The following is a 20,055-nucleotide window of genomic DNA, read 5'->3' as shown; positions in this document are numbered from 1 at the left end:
ACACTACGAGCCCGTATTAAGGTAACAGTAGAAACTGTAAATGTAGAAACTATAAAGGTCTAACAGGCTTGTAAACCCAGGATGGCACACGCTCACACACTCACACATGCAGGCCCACAGAGCCTTGGCAGTTCAGCACAGGCCTGACTCACCAAACTGAAGTAGCCAGAACACTGAGAGCGGTCCAGTGCTAAACGCCGCCTCCTGGCTCGTACAATTGTCTGCCTACAAAATGCTGGCTCAAACCCTTTCTCTTTCTCTTTCTCCCTCGGTGTGTGCACGTTCCCAAGATTCCCTCTATTTCTGAATGATGTGAAAAGCAATTTTGCTTCACATCTGCAGTTTTTTGCCGAGAGGCAATGCTTAGCTTTTACCTCCAACACACACAGGGACATGAAGAAAGAGGCAGAGGAAGCGAGGTACAGAGCGATAAACCAAAGGAATAGCTCAGATTTATTGATTGGGTCTGCTCCTCTTTTCCCAGACCATATTTATATTTTTTGGTGTTAATATAATTGTTTTAATCTCTCTTCAGCACTGTTGTCTGAAAGGCCCAACCATCTCTAAACACGCGGCTAACTAACATAAACAGCTGTTTGTGCAGTCATAAAAAAAATGTATGGATTAAATAATAAGAGGGAAAGACGAAAATGGAAAGAAACTTGCAATCAAAGACCACAGAGAGCTTCATGACACAGCCGGTATGTGCTAACTGACCTGTACTGTGGCGTCCAGTCGGTGATGTTACTGTTGTTGAGGGTCCAGCGGTACTGCAGGGGCCAGCTGCCTCCAGCTGGGCAGGTCAGCACCAGTCTGTTTCCCTCCAACACCACCTGCTGCCCCCGTCCACCTCCTTGCAAGTAGGGAGCCACTTCTGACAGACACGGGGAGACACGAAGGGAAGCCGGTGTTACTTTGTTATTAAGGCCTGCATTAGTTATTCAAGGCAATACGACAAATGCAGACCGCGTCCGTCTGAAACAAATATGGAAAGTAAATCAAAAAATAAATAAAATAAAACAAAGACCTTTATATACTGACCTTTGCACAAAGACTGATTGAAAGAAAACAAAAACAAGACATAAATATGGTTCCTGTTTTTAAAGCACTGTTTCTCACTAGAAACTGCAAATTCTGTAATATTTTCAGGTGTTATTTTGGCTAATGCCAGACCAGATAAGAAAAGTAATTTACAGGCTTCAAAAATGACTTCAGGCATCAAAGCAGCAATGAAAACAGATGTTTCTGTATCTCTGACTGTATTTATTTGTATGTTGTTCAACCCTGCTGTTGTCTGTTGGACTCTGTCAGGAAATTACCTCGTTAAAGCCTACAGGCAAGACTCCTCCAGCACAGAAACTAAAATTAATTTTGTTTTCCTTTATGTTTTATTTACTGGCATATATTCTATTAAAAATAGATTAATTCTTTCAAATTTATACAATGTCTGCCAATAGTTCTCAGGTTTGTCTTTTTAAATTGTATATATTTTGTGTTCAAGATGTGTCTCAAAATTGATTTAATTCATTTTTTCTCATGAATATTGATAATATAATGAAAACAATGTGTGCTAAAATAAAATCGACACATTTTATTGTTTATGGTTGGAACACCAGAAGCACTGATGTGTATTATTGGACCAGAAAACACCGTAATTCTCTCTTATTTACTCGCTCTAAACACACACTATAACTTAATTGCTTCCTTTTTGCCCTCTTGGTGTGTTGTGGAGGTTTCATTGTGCAAATCAAATCCAGCATGTTTCATCCACTTTATGTTCTGCCTCAAGACGTAGGTCAAACTCTAGTTTACAACAATGTTCAACCCAGATATCTGAAAATGACAACACTCTGGTTTTTTTTTTTAGGTGCATTGCAAGATTTGATGATTTAGGATGATTAGGTTGCTCACTCAAGCTTGTCACCTTCTGTCTGAACTCGTTCAATGAGCCTGTCATACTGATGCATATCCACTATTATTTCCTTCCACTTTATCTGGTAAAATACAGCTGCTGACAGTATACAAGGTACACTGTGCTGCAAAACAGCCAAGAATGGAAGCACAAGATGGTACAATACTGTATTGTACAGAGGCTGAATCTTCTCACAAGCATGTTGGAATCTCTTGGCATGTTTTTCAAGGTACATCTGCGAAACGGCTCAGCTGCAGCTGCTGTCGAAACAATGCTATCAAGTCTTTAACTCCTGGCTCAGGTGCTCCGAGCTGGCTCAACATCACACGGCGACATCAAGGCTAAAGAGCTTGTCCACAGCACCTAGCCGCTGCGCCTCAGCATGTGGTGAGGCTTGAATCAACGGGAGAAGTATCGGCATCTGAGTTTGGCTTTAAGCACGAATCTACATTAACTGGATGAGAAGGGTCAGGCTTTATCTGCTTGCTTCAGTATGTTTGGACAGGGTGATGCTCGGAGACTCAGTTTTATGGTCTCGTTAACTGGCTCGAGTCACTTCTGATTCCTTTCAGTTTTCTCAGTTCTTTACTTTTCCTCAGTCATTTCAGCAATGATGCTGCCACTTGGAGTGACGGCTGGGCTTCTGGTTCAAAATGTACAAGTATAATTCAGTTAGAATTTAGAAAAGGAATGTTTATTTTTATTATTTTAAAGAAAGTAAGCAAGTTAATGCCTATGAAATACTACAAAAGGCTTCAGCAACACATATATAGCAAATCCCCCTAGGCTGCCTGTTACCAGCACCATCACGGGTGAAGCCAGTAAAGACAACGTGAAACGCAGAAGGGACCCGGCTTTAGCAGTAGCAGCCCCCAGACTCCAGTACAACCTGACCTTGATATTCCAACTGCAGTCCCTACAGTCTTTTAAATCCCGCCTGAAAACTCACTTTTTTGCACTGGCTTTTAATTTAAATTCAGTTTGACCTCCATCAGATCTTTAATCTTACGGTGTTTCCTTGTTTCAGATTGTTTTTAGTCTATTTTATTGTACTTCTTGGTATTTGTATAATTTTTTTAAAATTTACTATAGCTGTTTTTTTCTGACTGTTTCTAACCAGCTTGTAAAGCACTTTGGTCTTCAAACATGCTATATAAATAAAATTGACACTGATATTAACACTGACGATAAAGTCCATATACCACCCACAAGGACACCTCTGGTGTCACTTTAAGGTTGGTTTAGATGCTGAGGGGTGGAAGAGTGTAAACTTGTAATTTTCATGTCATAAAACATTCAGTATCAAGTAGAGGAAATGCAAATATTTTTTTCTTGGATGCTTTTGGAGTGTGTTGGAGTCTGCAAATAAATGAGCAGAATGACAAAAGGTGCTGAAGAGAAAAAGCAATAAAGATGGTTCCTGAGACAGAGAGTCTTCTTTTCCATTGCTGGGTGTCCTGAAACTAATTTTATAAGTTTAACCAAATTTGGTTCACAGCCAAATAAAGTCTCAGTTATTGTTAACTGTTATTTAAATTCTGGACACTTTTCAAATAAAATGATTTCAAAAAGGACTATTGCAGGACTTTGGTTGAATTAACTCAATCATATTTTAATATTGCAAGACTTTTTTTGCAGAACAACAAGATGATGCAATTTAGATTTTGTTCAATAAAGTGCAACTCTGCCCACCCTCTGCATCTTCATTGCATCAGTTTCTCTCCTCATTCTTTTTTTTCCCAGCAGATGTTTCAGGGCCACCGTTTTCCTTCTCCTCTTTCCCAATTTTCCACTGTTTCACCGTATCCCTCCTTCCTTCTTTTAGATTGATAGCTGCTTGCTCCGTCTGCAAGAGGGAAGTGTTCCATCTAAGGCAGATTTATATGGTAGCTTCTGTGTGTGTACGTGGGTGTGTGTGTAAGAGACAGAAATGTGGGCTGTGCATGTGCCCATAAGGATTTATTTGGAATATTCCGTTTCTACAGACGATGGCTGGCACTGCAGACTCCAATGTCATATTGCTGACCAGCATTATAATTCACTTCTGCCCGCCTGTGTATGCCTGTGTTTGAGTGTGTGCGTTTCAGTGTGTGTATGCGTGTGTTTGAGTGTGCTTGAGTGTGTGTCTGCCTGTGCTTGAGTGTATGTATACCTGTGTTTGAGTGTGTGTATGCCTGTGTTTAAGTGTGTGTATGCCTATGTTTGAGTGTGTGTTTGTGTGTGTGAAAAAGAGAGGGGGCTTAGAGGGAATATTTTGGTAAAAGGAGGATATCTTGGCCCTTTCTCATTTTCTGCTCCATCTTCAAAGAATTGTTTAAAGGTTAGAACTTGTTACGTTTGAGATTAAAACTATTTGTGGGGTTGAGTCAAGTTCAGAACACATGATTTTCACCATTGTTGGAACAACATGCCTGCCTTGTTTTAGAGTTTTGAAGCTCTGGTTGGTTCACAACATGACTGATTTTCAGCAGCCGCTTCACAATCTTTTAATCAAGACTTCTCTGACTGATGTTTCCAAAAAGCCAGCAGCTGTCATGCCAGCATAATGCAACAAGTCTCTTTCTTGTCCTTAATGATTTACTGTCATACAAGAAGTTGCTGTTGAATCATCTATTTTGCAGTTGTAGCAGTTTATCTCCACGCCAGGAGGTGCTTCCACAGTCACTTCTCCCACATCTCTAGCTAGTTATTTACTTGAAATTTAGAACATGTCAGCAAATCTCACTTTGTCACTTTAAAGTTAGGCTTTTTGAAGTGATTTAGTGATTGATGACCAACACCTGGATGTCACCTTAAATCAGGTCTGGGCCATTTTGTCAGTGACCTTCAAGGTTCATATGTGACTGAAAAATTAAGAATAAAATCTTGTAGTAAAACTGAATATCTTTTAGTGACAGCTGAGCTTAAAGCAGGAAGCAAAGATGTGTTTCTGTGAGAAACCTTAAAAGATTAAGGATATGTGCAGATGTGTATCTTACAAGACTTCATGACAGGTTTTCACACATAATATCTTGTACTCCAAGTTCCCTGGACTACCCTCCTCCCCATAGCTCTTTAATCTCTGCCTTCTGCTTTAAAGGCAGTCCATTAGGAACAATAGGCAGACAGTGAAAACCATATCTGAGTGCAGCAAGGTCAGCTAACCGCATGTTGCACGATCTGATGCTGTCTGTCTTTGGTTTTTACCCACCGTCTGTCTCTCTGTCACTCAATGTCCACAAGTCACAAGCTCCCAAGCAGTCTTCCCTTTTTCTGACCTGTCTTTCTCACGAGCTGTACTATTAAACCACCTGTCTGTCCATCAGAAGTACCTCCTTTCTTCTCTTGCTGCCGCTCGGCCCGTCTTTGTCAAAGCGTACAGCAATTCAAGGTCTGCTTCCTCTTTGTCTCCTCAAGAGGAAGGTTGCCTAACAGACAGATTGGCCTTCAAATGTCACAGGAGAGGCAAGAGGCAAACATGCACTATTACACACTCAAACACACACTTCTTTCCCGGCCACATCACATGTGTGTCTCCACTCGCAAACTGATCTTAGGAAGCTACTTAGGCAGATTCAGGGGAGGAATTCAATTTGCCGGGGAGATGAGCGTTGTGATAGAGGAGTGAGGGAAGAGAGGAGGATAAAAGGACGGGAGGAGGAGCAGAAGAGCAGGGTTACTGCTCTGGGGCTGATAGTCCACCAGGATCCACTCTGCCTACTCTCGTCTGTAGGCACTTTCACAAAACAGTTCCACAAAATGTCTGCAAAACCCATTCTGTCTTCACGCTGCCTCTGACCGTTCATAAATCACAGATGTGAGACACGAGCTTTCAGAAATGAAGCGAGCATCGCAGAACCATAGGAGGCGTGGAGCAGAACTCTGCTGAGTTGACGTCGAACGTATCGAATTAAATGTGTGATGGGCATCATTTTCAAAACATGAATTTACTCAATTTACAGATCCTCTTTGTGGGTTACTAGTTTTTTTAAACTAAATGCAAAATTGCTGTGCGTCATCGTTGATCTTCTGTTGGTAATAAATCTGTTTGTTGTTGTTGTTTCATCCCACAACCAGATGTCATAACTTTATCACACTGCTGAGCCCCAAAGCCAGCTTACCTTTTCACGTCGACCGTTTTGGCTGTGTTACCACCTCGCTTCGCGGCACAAAGGAATATCAGGGGTGGATTAGCTTCAACCCTCCTCACAAATCACACCGAGGGGACCAGAAGGCATCTTAAGTCCCAGCTTGAAGTGTTTTGTGAAAGTGCCTTTTGTATCTCTTCACTTTTACAATAAGTAAATGAGTGGAGGTAAAAAGGCTCTAGATGACATGTCTTTTACCAATAGGCAATAAACTCCATTATTCTTAGACTGTGCTGCATTAAATATGCCAACATTAATTCTGAATTAGTTCACCGCTGTGGTGAGTTGTGACAACTTTTTTTTCCGGCTCAACATGAGGTCAAGGTGCTGGCTAACAAAATTAATAAAAGTTATGATTTTTTTCTGAGTAGGAAGTTTGAAATGTTGTCCAAAAAGCCTATAGGTGGTCCAGTTTGCATTCAAATATGCAGAGGAAACCCTGTGGTGTAAATGCATTACAGAGTACTGACATAATAGCATGAGAAACTGTGGCAGGGATGAAAGGAAGATTGAGCTGTGGATTTCGCTCCTGCCTGCTTAATTATTGGACGAGTGTGTATTTGGCCATGTACAGTTCTGGTTGTGTATGTGCGTGTCAGATCAGAATCAGGGTCACTCGCTCCAGAAAAATCACTTTATCTTCATAGAACTGAACCCCTGCTGTGAGACGGGGCTGGCAGAACTGGCGATAGTCCATGAATACTGATTTACTGGTGGCCTGTCTTGCTCGCTGTCTCACTTTCACACACACGGACTCACACTTCACTGTGTCTTTTAAACGCGTGAGGTTGAAGGGGAGAAAATAACTAAATCAGGCTCGTTTATAAATCATTTTTTTCTACGAATAAATGGGTACAAATTGCAAGGCTAAGCATTTTTTTCCACTGTAACAGCGTTTTATTTGATTATGGGGGTGCAAATGAGTTCTATTCCTTTTTAATCTAATAAGTCCGCCTGCACTTGTTTCAACAGGCTTTTAAAATGACTTAATTGAACTGACAGTGTGTGAGGTGAGAGGAAGAATTATGAGTTTAGTTTTTGGCATGTTGCTACCAGTCAGAATAGAAAGTCAAAAGAGGACTAATTAATTGAACAATGTAAAGTGTACGAGTTGAGATATTTGATTCTATGTCCCCTGTGGAAGAGTTCATACAAGTGTGGTGAAAATTAACACGTGCATCAGATTTCAGAATCTTTAATGGTTTCAAAAAATTCACTCATAAATACTTTTCACATTAAGTTTAGAGAAATAAACATTCCTGCAACCTCTAAAGGTCAGATAGTCAGAAATGAGCATATACTGCACTAGTGAATAAATTTAGAAATAAACACACAGCTAGAGTGCGATTAGACTCACATCATTAGGCAAGCCCAAGTTTCCATGGGAACCCAAATGTTCAAATGAATTAAAAAAACAACAACAACAAACAAGCACCTAATGCAAAAATCTGAATGATTTGTTGCAAAAAGCTAGAGGTAAGCAAATTTTATAAATACAAGGTGAGTTGTGGTCCTGACCTGAAACCTGATTAAAAATAGTTTGCATTCATGGCAAACTGAACTTTTTAAAATTTCACATTTCTCTCGCTGAATGACGTTAAAAATATACCAAAATATATCAAACATGTTTAAAGCCAGTTAATGAGAACAGCGTGCAGTAGCTAGATCAAAAATCAAACCATTAGACTCATTAAACGCTGCACGCTGTAGGACTGCGTCCTGTAAATGTCAACACCAGCTGGCCCAGTTTATCTTAGTGGGATCACTTATGCTGAACCAAATCAGACCAATGTCAGCCAGAGGGTCAAGACAAATTTCCCCAGTCCCTCTTTTTTACTCAGACGTCTATCCAAGAACAAAACGAGGGAATCTTAAGAAGCAAACAACTACCGTCTTTGATGATATTGATGAAATCAAAGTGGTTCTGATTTTAATCCAACAAGCTGGAGCTTAACCACTGATTCCAGGAGGCCTGAACTAAACTGTAAGATAGGGAGTGTACAAAAAAACTACTAAAGACCGAAATGTTTATGCAACAGAGACCAGAATGTTTCCTCTGTTTTATCTGTTGTTAGATGGGGAACAGCATATAACTTTGATCAGGAGTCAAACTCATGACTTTTGTTTTCTTTTTTTTTTTAAGTTGGCTGCTGCTTTAATTGACCACTAAATGTCAGAGTGTCTGAAAGAACAAAGCACATCTCGTTGTAGACAAGACCCCCACCCCCCCCACTACAAGCCCTCTTCCTGCCGCAGCAGCCAATCACAGCTCTGACCCCTTCAGCTCATTCATTGCCCAGTCCAATCACAGTTGCCTAAAGCTTTGACTGATGGATGTCCGTGAGGTGCTGGCAGATGACTGACTGCTCCTGATGTGCTGATTGGCACATGTCAGACCAGGAGACATGTTGCCCACAGCATCGCACACACATGCGCGCACGCAAACGTTCAAAAGCTGAGAGAAACAGTCAAACCTTGAACGCGGAGTCCAAAGTCGATGTGCTTGACTTTGCCTGTGTGGGCTTTTTGCGTCTTTTGACGGTACAGTTTGCTGAGAGTTAGAGAATGACAAACACGTTCAGTCAAAAGTGTCTTCTGTCTGGTTTTAGTTTATCATTCTGTTGGTCCTGATTCGGGCGAAAGAAACGTATCCAATTATATTGGCTTTGGCCTTTTGCCGATCTGGCCTTTGTTCATTTAGTGATTGGCCAGCATGCGACTCTCCTTAATATTAGCAAGACTGATTTTAATCAAATCTGTGATTGAGCATTTAAAATGTCAGTTTACCACTTCCTCTGGCATTTAATAATGTCAGTGTAACAATGTAAGAATATGTATCTGTGTATATGGATAATGTAAGTCTCTGCAGGACATTTGGATGAAATGTCAGTTTGAACACTTTGCACTTAATCTGAATTCTGTTTATTATGTGTCTGGATTTGGGAAAAATGAATGTATTTGTGTATGTTACACGATGGAGGAATGGGGTCACGGTCGTACAGATTCATGTGCTGGGGAGGTAAGTGGGGTAACAAATGGGGCAGAAAAGCTACAGCAAAGGAATGGGATGGGAGGTGGAGAGCTGGTGTGGTGGGGGAAGGTGGGGTAATCAGGTGGAAGAGACTGTGATCAGTGACATTTAAAAGGTGGGCCACACTGCAGGCCACATCTGTCGGGACACACACACACACACACACACACACACAACTGTCAGCCTCTATCTCCTGATAAGCAGAGAAGCAAACAGGAGAAGCAAGGAAGCGAACGGGAACGTTGGGAGTGAGTGAAATAAATACCTCCCTCAGAGACAGCAGCCTCCTCTGTCGCTCGGAGGAAAGTTGTGTACATAAGCCACATTAAAAACACCTCAATACCTCTGAGTGACACAGACAAACAAACACAGACAATTATTATTCATCTCTCCTCTTTTTATTCTACAGACTCCCCCTCCCCTTTACGTTTTCCCTCAGTACTTTACATCCGCTCATTAAAGGCAGGAATCTTTCTGCGGGTAAAAAAACAAAACAAAACAACAAACCCTTATTGCCGCATTTGATCAATTAATCAGATTTGAGTTTAAAGACAGACCTGAAAAAGTGGACTGTGGATTCGTGAGTGTGCCAGTAATACCATCTTGTAGTAATGGGCGAGGGCAAGACCAGTTTGTTGAACCTGTCGGACAAAATCACTACACCACCTTAACATCAAAGCCGCTGAGCTTCAAACACACACATACACACACGCCCCAAAAACCCGACCCAAATCCATCCACGCTGATACCGAAAGATTTCCCTAACACAAATTCATGCAGACATGTGATAGTCTGACAACATGACTCAAGGCTCTATCTTTTTCACCACAGTCACAACACACTGATAGAGATACACACAGATATGCAGCATACTGCAGACAAATCAAAAAAAGTAACAGATTCTGGTAAGTTCCGACACTAAAATAACTTAATTTTCCTACCTCCTCGCTTTCTTCTGACAGTTTCTTGCTCCTCTTCTCTAGCTGCCACCTTTTTTAGTTGTTCTAGTAATTTAATATCCATATCGCTGCTCATCTCCTCGCCTTCAGAGGATCTAAATTTCAGTCTATTCCCCATCCACCTAACCCATCGTGCTCTTTTTTTTTTTTCTATGTGTACGTGTGATGCTTGTGCCCAAAAATCTTCCACACACCTGTCTCTGCTAGCCGTCATCCCCTCTGACAGCTGCCACTGTCCTGACCTTGGGCTATGTGGGCTACACGGTTTTGAAGTGATTGACGAATCGTATCCTTTCATTCATTATTGAAGGCGGAGATCAAAACCGCTGCACTCGGATATCACTGTGACAGGCAGGCAGACCAGACAGAGGTAAGGAGGAGAGGAGGCAGGCGGGGGGAAGAGGAGGGGAGAAGGTCATCCGAGCAAAAACGTGCAGGTGAGAAGTAGTAGGGCGGGTGCGTACAGGGAGCCGATGAGTTGGCCAGATGAAACGGGGAGAATCCTAAACAGCAACATGTATCTTGTTTTTCTTTGTGTCACTCTTCTTTTACGTGAGTATTGGTTCAGAGGTCCTTTTGCTTCAGTCAGTGTTCGATCATGTGCTTCAAATATTTAAAGATAAGAGTAAATAAAACTTATAAGGTTTTGTATAATATTACATATCCTATGACAGGGATTCAGCTTTTCTAGGAGTAACCAAAACCTCTGTAAAACATTAAACATTTTCTGGCCCATAAGGTCCCAGCTTGTTGAATGAAGCCCAATAAAATGTGGGAAAGCATTCTGCAAAATTAGAAGCTTTCTCTGGAGATGAGGCCGTTATGTTGTAAATATTACATCTAGACTTTGTCAAAATAAACTTTTAGGACTGATTATTTTTTATTCCCTAACTAAGGCTGAGTTTGGCTGATTTTATTGTGTGGGTCAAACTCATTTTCTTTGGCAAATGTTTTTTTTTAGTTGGTATTGTCAGATTTGTTGGAATTCACACTATATGAGCTGAACGTTTCAGAAAAACAAAAATGAATCACATCGTATGGACAAGCACTTTGTGTTTTTTGTGCCAGTCTTTTTAAATGACTTATAGCACATGTAATAAGAAAACAAGAGTTATTATTAAACCTGGCAGAAGATATATTGGTTTAGTCAACAAATCGTTTAAAATTAGTTCAACAAAAGCTGAGAATCAACAGCAGTACATAGGTTGATTTAATCCTAAAAATATATATATTGACTCAACTCATATATGTTATTTTGAAACAATAAGAATAAATAATTCTGAAAGAAATCTATGTGGAATGTGAAAAAATGTTTAAATATATATTTTAACAAGTAGTTTTTCAAAGGTTACATTAAACACCACCAACAAGAATAAATCAAACACAAACTCAGTCTGATTATAATGAGCTACACAAGAATATTCTTATTTAAAGGTAATCAACACCTGCCTTGGTTGTTGTTCTTTTAGTGTAGGAGCCATTAAGGTGAAAAAAACATGATTCAGAAACTCTTTCCTCTGAGGAATTCTGAGCAGATTGTCTAAACATTTAAGCATATGTACAATGTCACCATGATGGCCCAGGTTTTACACTTCTAAATTTAATTTGTGTAACTTTACCGGCTGACGCATTACCGCCTCATGACTTCTGTGACTCATTTTTTTACCTCAACAACTCCTAAGTAACTTTATAGTGTAAATGAGGAGCAAACATGTAAAGGCGAAAGAAATTCGGGGAATAAATAAACTTAAAATAAACTTTCAGGGCGTGCATGATTATTTTGTGCAGGGAAAAACACAGTCTAACAGGAAATCATACTCTCACATCTGGCTTTCTGGCATCACCGTGATATGAATCTGAAGGCTGAAGAGTGAAACCCTGACGTCAGAGCTGGTGATGAGTAATTTATGCTACTTGTGATTTAAACATTTGCCCGAATAAAAAAAAAAAAAAAAGAAGAATAAGAGGTAAGGCAGGTTGCATGTCTCCTGTGTGCATCCTCACCACCCTCTGAACTTTGTCCCACAGTCATCACCGTTTTCTCTCCCTTCTCTGGCTTTTATCAAGAACGCCTTCATCAGCCTCCACCATTATTGCCTTATGTTCACTTCTAACATCTTTTCATCTTTGCCCTGTGGCATTGATTCAGAGCTGGATGGAAGCTAAGCTCTGCAAAATAAAGGAGTGTCTGTGATGTTCTCTGGGTATGATGTTAAGCAGTTACCTGAGTGGGCATAAAGGGAAAAAAAAGACTTTAAGATTCACTTCTTTATCCTGTTCTGTTTAAGTCACAGTTTTAGTGCTTCTGCCCTGTTCTTTATGCAAACTTTATGTTGTTGGGTATGTAGGAGGTGTTTCGTGGTGTTGTGTTTACGCCTGATTGTGTGTAAGTCCATATGCTTAAAGGATGCAAGCATCTGAGTGCCAGTATAGATGTTTATTTCCCACACTTTCTCCTCTCAGCAGTGACATCTGCTACCTCTTGCAACATGCACCACGTTTATCTCATCTCCCCCGTTTTCTTAACTTCTCTCCATGTCTCTGTTTCCCTTCGAAGTCAAGGGCAGCTCAGTGACACACCGTTTGAAGGGCAGACTGTGTCTAGGTAAACAGTCCTCCAACACTCTTGCAGACTCAAATTAATTCAATAACTCTGACAAACGTCCTTGCTGAGCTACAACATGACTTTCTTTTCTTACTGTTTACCTACTTCCACATTTATAGACATACGCAAGAGTCTAAACACAACTATATCAGGACTCACAAGCCCAGACATACCTATTCCAGCTTAGATGTTCCCAGTGATAGCACACAAGTCAGTTCTTACTGATTAGGAGAGCACAGGCAGAGGAGGATTTTACGCATATTCCCTCATTGTTTGCAAAATAATTCACTGTTAAGCTTTTCAAATTCATGCCGGTAAGCCATTGAAAAAGGTATTTTTAGATGACTTTTCAGGAAATAAATATTAGAAGATGCTGCTTAGCAGTTATAATTATCTTTAGTCATCTCGCTGTCACAAATTGTCTTTGAGGAAAAATTGAGTTGTGCTTGTTTGCACATATGCTTTTCTCATTTTTACTAAAAAAAGAGTTATCATTAGTCATCCCATTTTAATGAGCAACATGGTGGGAGAGTCAGTTCTCTTTTTTTTTGTATTTTAGTTATTTTTGGAAAAGAATATGAATGATCAAAACCCTTAAAACAGAGCGGCTAAGGGTGCCTTTCGCAACATGGCGTCTCTACCACACCAAACCTTCCCACACACACACACTCATGCACCTTGCACATACACACATAAATAAAGCAGGTCACAGTTCTGGTTTGTTCCCACTTTGATCGGGAACAAAGTGAGAACAAACTGGTTTAATGAAATAAGTTAAAACACTGTAGCAAAACCACTGCAACACAAATCCAGACAAAAACCTGTTTTGGTTATTGATGGTGTGCTTTTGAAAATAAAAACCCATCTCTCTGTCCTGGATGAGATTCTTTAATAATTTATTCTTAGTTTTCATGGGGACTGATGTCCTTAAAGGACGTTCTATGTTTAAAATGTTTTAGTGCAGCATTTGTTAAACAGCTACGGTGTTCATGGACTTTCCGATTTACCAGTTTTTGTGACCGCTCACAGCAAGAGAACCTCCATAACTAAAGTGAGCCGACGGTACCGTAGTAGTGAACCAAACAGCTAGCAAACTCAGGGTTGAAAAAGCTCCAAAATGTTCAGTGGTGGGTGCTATTTTTAACAAATTCCACCTGTCTGGTAAATAGTTATCCTGAAAAGGCTACTGATAATAATCATGCAACGATATCTCATTCACCTGTTGATATATTCAGTGTCACTGAAGGCTGTGGATCCACACTAACTATACCTCTGACAAAAGCCAGTCAGCCACCGGGCCAAATAGAGTACCCTTTAACCCCAGGGGAAAGTCTAAAAAAATGCCCATGGGAGACAAGTCCAAACTCTTAATGGTCTGAGGATTCTGACACAGATACTAAATACCCTGGTTAAAAAGAAGTTCTGCTCAAAGATAATTCATTATGTTTTTGTCCTTTCTTTTCCAGCTCTCCAAAAATTGTTAAAACAGCAAATGCACCAAAGGTTTCCAAATGAATGGATGGATGACTCATGATTTATATACATCTAGAAGAAAAACATAACCACCATTTTACATCTGGTCATACTAAATAACCCACAGAAACCTACTGAAAAACAGCTGGCTATAACACTTAAATTATTCAAAGAAAACCATACAAACATTTACAAGAAATAATCAGAGAAAAGTGCTCTTCGACAGACTCTTAGGTTGGGCTCAAACAAAAACATAGCCCTACATACACACACACAGTGAATGTGTTACTGACACACAATGAAAAGAGACACAACAACTTATTTAAACTCCAAACAGCCTAACGTCATGTGAAGGTTGATGTGTGTTTGTGTCCACGAGTTAGCGAATCACTGGACTGAAATAAGACTGGATGCATATGAGTCAAGAAAAACACAGGTCTTTTATTGCCCGTTTGAAACTCTTCTTTATATGCGTCCTAGTTTTTCAACAATGTGCCATGTTTAAAACTTACAGATGGGTAATATATAATTTTGTGATTACATGCTATTCTTTGTCAAGTACTTTGTTCAGTAGCAATAGTTCGCAAGGTTCAAAGTTACGTCTTTCACAAAAAAAACATGTATACATTAATAATAAAAGTATGGAAATATAGAGAAAAAGAATAATCATTCAAAACTTCCCATTATTTTATAGTCTATAGCAAAGTAAAAACATGCATGTTATGGTAATTGGTAGCTCTATATTGTCCCTGAGTGAGTGAGTGACTGGTTGTTCGTCTCATTTGTCTCTATATGTCTGTAAGATGGACTTGCGGCCTGTCCAGGGTGTCCCCCGCCTCTCTTATAGTGACTGTTAAAGATTGGCCCCAGCTAGCCGTGAAAAGCAGGTAAAGAAAATGGATAGATGGTTGTACTAAAGTAATAAATTAATACAGATTGTCCATTAAGATGAATGTATAAGCAGTGACTTTTTTTTTTAAATTCTTGGAATCCTTTAATTGGACTTGTCAGAGTTCAGGAGTTTGTTACCATCTGCAGTCAGTGTCCTGTCAACACTTTAAGAAAAGGTTTCAGCTTATGGCCGATCAGGACAGCCACGTAAATCCACAAAGAATGCAGAGAAAAAGAATAAATAATTTCATTAAATATATGTCCAGTTTGAGTAAGTCTCTGAAAATGAATGCCTTGATAATTCAGAAGAAAGAAAAATAAAAACTTTCCAAGGTAGATGTAGCCTGTTATCTTTTCAAAACATTTCAAGATCCCTGTTAATCCTGTACATCAGCACAATCAAACAGAGGGGGGGGGGAGAAGGACAGATGTGTCATACAGTGAATGGACAGGAGATAAAATGCTTCGACTGAGAGAAAAGACCAAATGAAGATGTTTCTTTGTTCTTTTTTAAAGCCAATTACACAGGGTTTCATGACAGGTAATGACAGAACCCCCCCCCCCACCCTCCTTCTCACCAGGAGACACTCAGGGGTGAAAGAGAGACAGGGTTGAAAACTTCAAAGCAAGTCGGGATTTTAGAGTTCAGAGTTTCATCTCCTCTAGTCTTCTTGCGATTTGTAAATCACTGTGGTGTGTGTGTGTGTGTGTGTGTGTGTGTAATTATTCCTCCATGAATATCTGCAGTAAGAGTAAATAAACATTGCAGGTGTTTGGCAGACTACACTGTTGCCTAAATGTCACTGAATTCTTTACATTTTTCTATATTTCTCCATTTATGTGACCTAAAGTTATTTTCATTGCCCGAAACTAGACAAACTGGCCAAGTTAAACCAATAGGAAAAAACCCTATGATTGTCACATAATTGTCGTATTTTAATAATAAATAATTTGAAGTAATAACCCAACATCGCATACCTGAATATAGCAGACACCTGTGAACCTTTGCTTTCGGTAGTAATAAGGACATCTAGATGGTTTTTAGAACTGCTCATCAGTCTTGTACATCACGTTGGAGGAACTATTGCTGGTAGATTTCTTCATATGAACTGTTGGCTTCGGGTCATTACTCAACATTAATGTTTGGGTCAGAACTTTGACTTGGTCATTCCAAAACATTAACTTTATTCTCCTTTAACTATTACTTGGTTGAATGACTTGTGACCTTAAGGTCGCAGTTTTGCTCCATGGCCAGATGTTCAGGTACTTTTTTCTTTTCTTTTTATCAGAACTTGCTGTCATAAAGCAGGAATTTATTGTTCCATCACAGATGACAAGCTCTTCTAGTTCAAATGGAGCAGAACCGCCCCCGTGTTTCACAGATGGGCTGAGGTTCTTATGCAGGGATGGATTGTTTCCCAAACACGAGGCACTGGTGGAGGATTTCTGAACACACAAATTAAGTGACAGAGGATATTAGGCGTAATTTACTTCCATGCCCCCTTATTTAAGTTTTCTATGATGATGATCCACTTCTGTAGATGTATCTCTGATTTGAACCTGATACTCACTTAGCCATTTTGCTTCTGCTATGATGCTTTTGCACAAGCGTGCATGTTGAAATGAATTCTTGATCAATTCTTGCTCCTCGAGATAGACTAAAAGCTCTATATTCTAATGTCATCCTTTAATTAACTGCTCTTTCATGCATGAAATATGATAACTACAGCCAGGACTTTTTCCCAAAGTGTTTTTATTTTCCTCAGGGAATAAAAAAGAGTGGGAAAACACCTCTGTAAAAGATTTTTGACTAGATGGCAGTGCGTTTCATGATGCACTAGTGTCCACTTTAGTGGTCAATGTGCAGTTATAACATTAAAAACTCAGACATATGCAGTTTTTAAAATAGCTGTCCAATGCAGTGACCACTATAAATGAAAGGGTTAACTATTAATCCGTAATCTTAAATTTTACCATAATATTGATGTCGTTATTAGAGTGGAGAGGACACAGAATTAAGACTAAACAGCAGACGAACTAAACAGAATAACCTTTTGATAAAGTAAGAAGCTGTCAGGGTAGATAAGTCAAAATACAAAAAAAAAAGAGCAAACCAAAACTTCTTTAGACAAATCCCCACTGTGAGCAAGGAACTGGAAAGCAAACAGTATGATCTGACAATGAACCAAGGAGGAGGACAGGTATTCTGGGAGGGGTGATTAGTAAGTAGGAACACCTGGGCTGACGAGCAGATGGAGTGCAGGTGTGGGAGGAGAGCTAAATGCAGGAATGACTGAAGGAAAAAAAAAACAATGAATACAGAAAGAAAACTACCAGAAAATACACTGAATCTTTCAAGAAAACAAGGAAGACCATGGTCAAATAACAAAACACAAACACACATTACTCAGAACCCCAGAATCATGACTGTTGAAACATTTTTTTCACAAATGCCAAAACAAAATATTTTAATATTTCTTTCAGATCATCAGATTAAAAACAAATCTACAGGTGTGTTTGGTCCAGTTCATTTAAAGGGCTTACAAACACAACACCAATGTAAGCTTGTCAAATTAAAAAAAGTTCAGTAATGCAAAACTAGCGAACATTTTCAGTGTTTAGTTAATTTGAGCTATGGATGAAAAAAAACAAGACAAGTGATTTCAGGTGAGTTCAAACCCCATCTCTCACCTCATTCACTCCCCTTCCCCTTTTCACTTCATTTACTGTCCACTCGCCTCCCTTGGATTCCTCCTCCTCCACACGCTCCACCTCCTGCTGCTCCTGCACCTATGCCTGCCACCCTGCACTCTCACCCACCGCCTCACATGCTGTCACTTAGCATCGCAGCCCGTGATGGAGCGCCCCCATCATGGCCCCCCCCACACATGCAGCACTTTTATTCATTCATTCATTCGTTTCAATCTGTCAGTCTCTCTAGGTTTTCTCCTCTCGTATTATTTATATCTGCTTTTATGAATATGATGACAAAGAGTGAGCCCAAAGAAATACTGAACACGCACAACACAGGCGCATAAAAAAAAAAAAAAAAAAGATTAACAAGCGCACACAGACTTGTACTGCCGTTTCTCAGTGGCAAATGCTCGGCGCTAACACATCCACAAACCTGGCTAATCTGTCTTCTGCTTCAGCTGCACAGAACAAATTGGTGTGGGTCGGGACCTGCTTTTCCTTTAGTCTATTGATGAGATAAACAATCATCCTATCTCCCTCCCGCCCTGCCTCCCCCTTTTCTCCTGGTGACATCACCTGCTTGTATTAAAAGTGACACTCTCGTTAATCCACATTCAGTCTGCCACTGCATCTCCTGAACGCACCAATCCAGGTACACGGGCCTGAGTCAGGAGGGCTCATGAATAGCTAATGAGAAAGACACAACAATGCTCCGATTCACAGAAAATGGTCTTTACACCATCAGCTCCGCGAGTGGCTACCGGGTGGGGAGAGACGAGGGAGATTGATTGAACATAAAGGGTGAGAGAGTAAAGCAATATGCGCCTGGGAGAAAGAGTAAATGAGAGCGGGTGTGTATGTGTGTGTGTGGTGTGTGTGTGTACGCGCGCACGGAAGAGAAACAATCTGTGAATGTATAAGAGAAGCAGAAGAGAAATGGAAGATATTATAAGAAGTTATTGGAAGGCAAAAAGAAAAAGTAATTTCGCACACAACCCATCTGCCTGTCTGTCTGAAAAGCTTATTGGCATGCATGATAACAAACATGATAAACGAACACATAAAACAGTTCTTTCAGAAAAAAATCTAAATAAAGCACTCTGCATGCCGCTCTGCGGTTTGTGTCCAACGCAAGTAAAAGCCTGACCTGTTACAAGGAGATGGGATTTCCACATTTGTGGCTACAATGATGACAAAACCCAAAGACGATCAGCCAAACCTTGAAGGAATTCATCAAATTGCTGAAATAGTTTCTTCTTATTTTCTCTGCACTCTAACCATTTCTCTGCAAAGATCTGCAGGACTACTTTTAATAAAAGGGAGGGGAAAAAAAATGTTCACAACATTCTGTTTTTGGTATCTGTCACGTCCAGTTCTGGCACGAGTTACTAGCAAAAAAAAATAGCTGGCTTAAAAGAGACTTTCTTTTTTTTAAATAGTCAAAAAGTGTTTTGTTTTTAGAAAGTGTGAAAGAACAGTTATAAAATGTCTTATCTATTTTGAAAAAAAGTTGGTGTAACTCACTAAGATGATCTATTTAATGAGCAGCAGTAGTGAAAAATCAAGAGTCAAACTGTAAGTGTGTGTTGTACAGAACATGTGAGAGAGCTGGGAGGAATACAAAGGTGTTTATTCAGGAGAATTAGTGTCACAAACACAAAGTGTAACAACTGCTGTTATTACTGCGGGGACTCTTTGCATACAAACTCCAAATATCAGTTTGATAAAGTCTGGGCCTAATTAATCAAGCTAATCAGCAGGGGGCCTGGCAGCAAGTCCTCACTGCGCTGCAGTCTCTCTCTAAGACTGGGGCTCTGCAGCAATCCACTCTCTGTGGAGAGACACTACAGCTCAGGAGCTTTCCCTGGATTTCTGCTCCACAGTGAAATAAAACAAAATCCTGAGGACTGCACTGAAGGAAAATGCTTGTTTTCTCATCTATAGAATTGGTCGGATAACGAAGAATGTTGTGAACAGAAGACTAAATGGGTCAGGTTTACAAGTCTCTTTTTTTTTTTAGAAGAATGTGCCAAGATTGACTTCATTTCATATATATATATAAATATATATATGTGCGTGTCTTTGTAAAATGGTGACAAAGTTAAGAAAATTAAAGTGAGCATTCCTTGAAGCATATCAAGCATGCCTTTTATTTAAGAGTTCCAGATAAGGATCAGCTTATGTTGAGAAATAACAGAGTTATAGCTTTTTTGGTCAAACATTGGAAATAATGTTAAATAACATTCACAACACATAAGCCAAGTGTTAACGGACCATGACTGTCAGCTACTACCACGCCAAATTTTAGTTCAGTATCTGTAAATTCCAATGGTTATAGCCAAATTAAATAAAAAAATGGTTGA

General features: G+C 39.8%; 1 protein-coding gene across 3 annotated transcripts in view; it reads right to left on the bottom strand.

Annotated features, from left to right (window-relative positions):
• LOC108230528 (protein sidekick-1) overlaps positions 1-20,055 on the bottom strand; it is a 260,584-nt gene that overhangs the window by 159,360 nt on the left and 81,169 nt on the right. For all 3 annotated transcript variants that reach the window (XM_037974788.1, XM_017406846.2, XM_017406872.2), the window contains exon 2: positions 718-874. In XM_037974788.1, the coding sequence (XP_037830716.1) occupies positions 718-874 (157 nt within the window). The remainder of the gene's footprint in view (positions 1-717; positions 875-20,055) is intronic.

This window comes from Kryptolebias marmoratus, linkage group LG3, assembly GCF_001649575.2.
Source record: "Kryptolebias marmoratus isolate JLee-2015 linkage group LG3, ASM164957v2, whole genome shotgun sequence".
NCBI lineage: Eukaryota > Metazoa > Chordata > Actinopteri > Cyprinodontiformes > Rivulidae > Kryptolebias > Kryptolebias marmoratus.
Note: the sequence above shows the minus strand (reverse complement) of the source record. Positions and strands in the feature narration are given on the sequence as shown.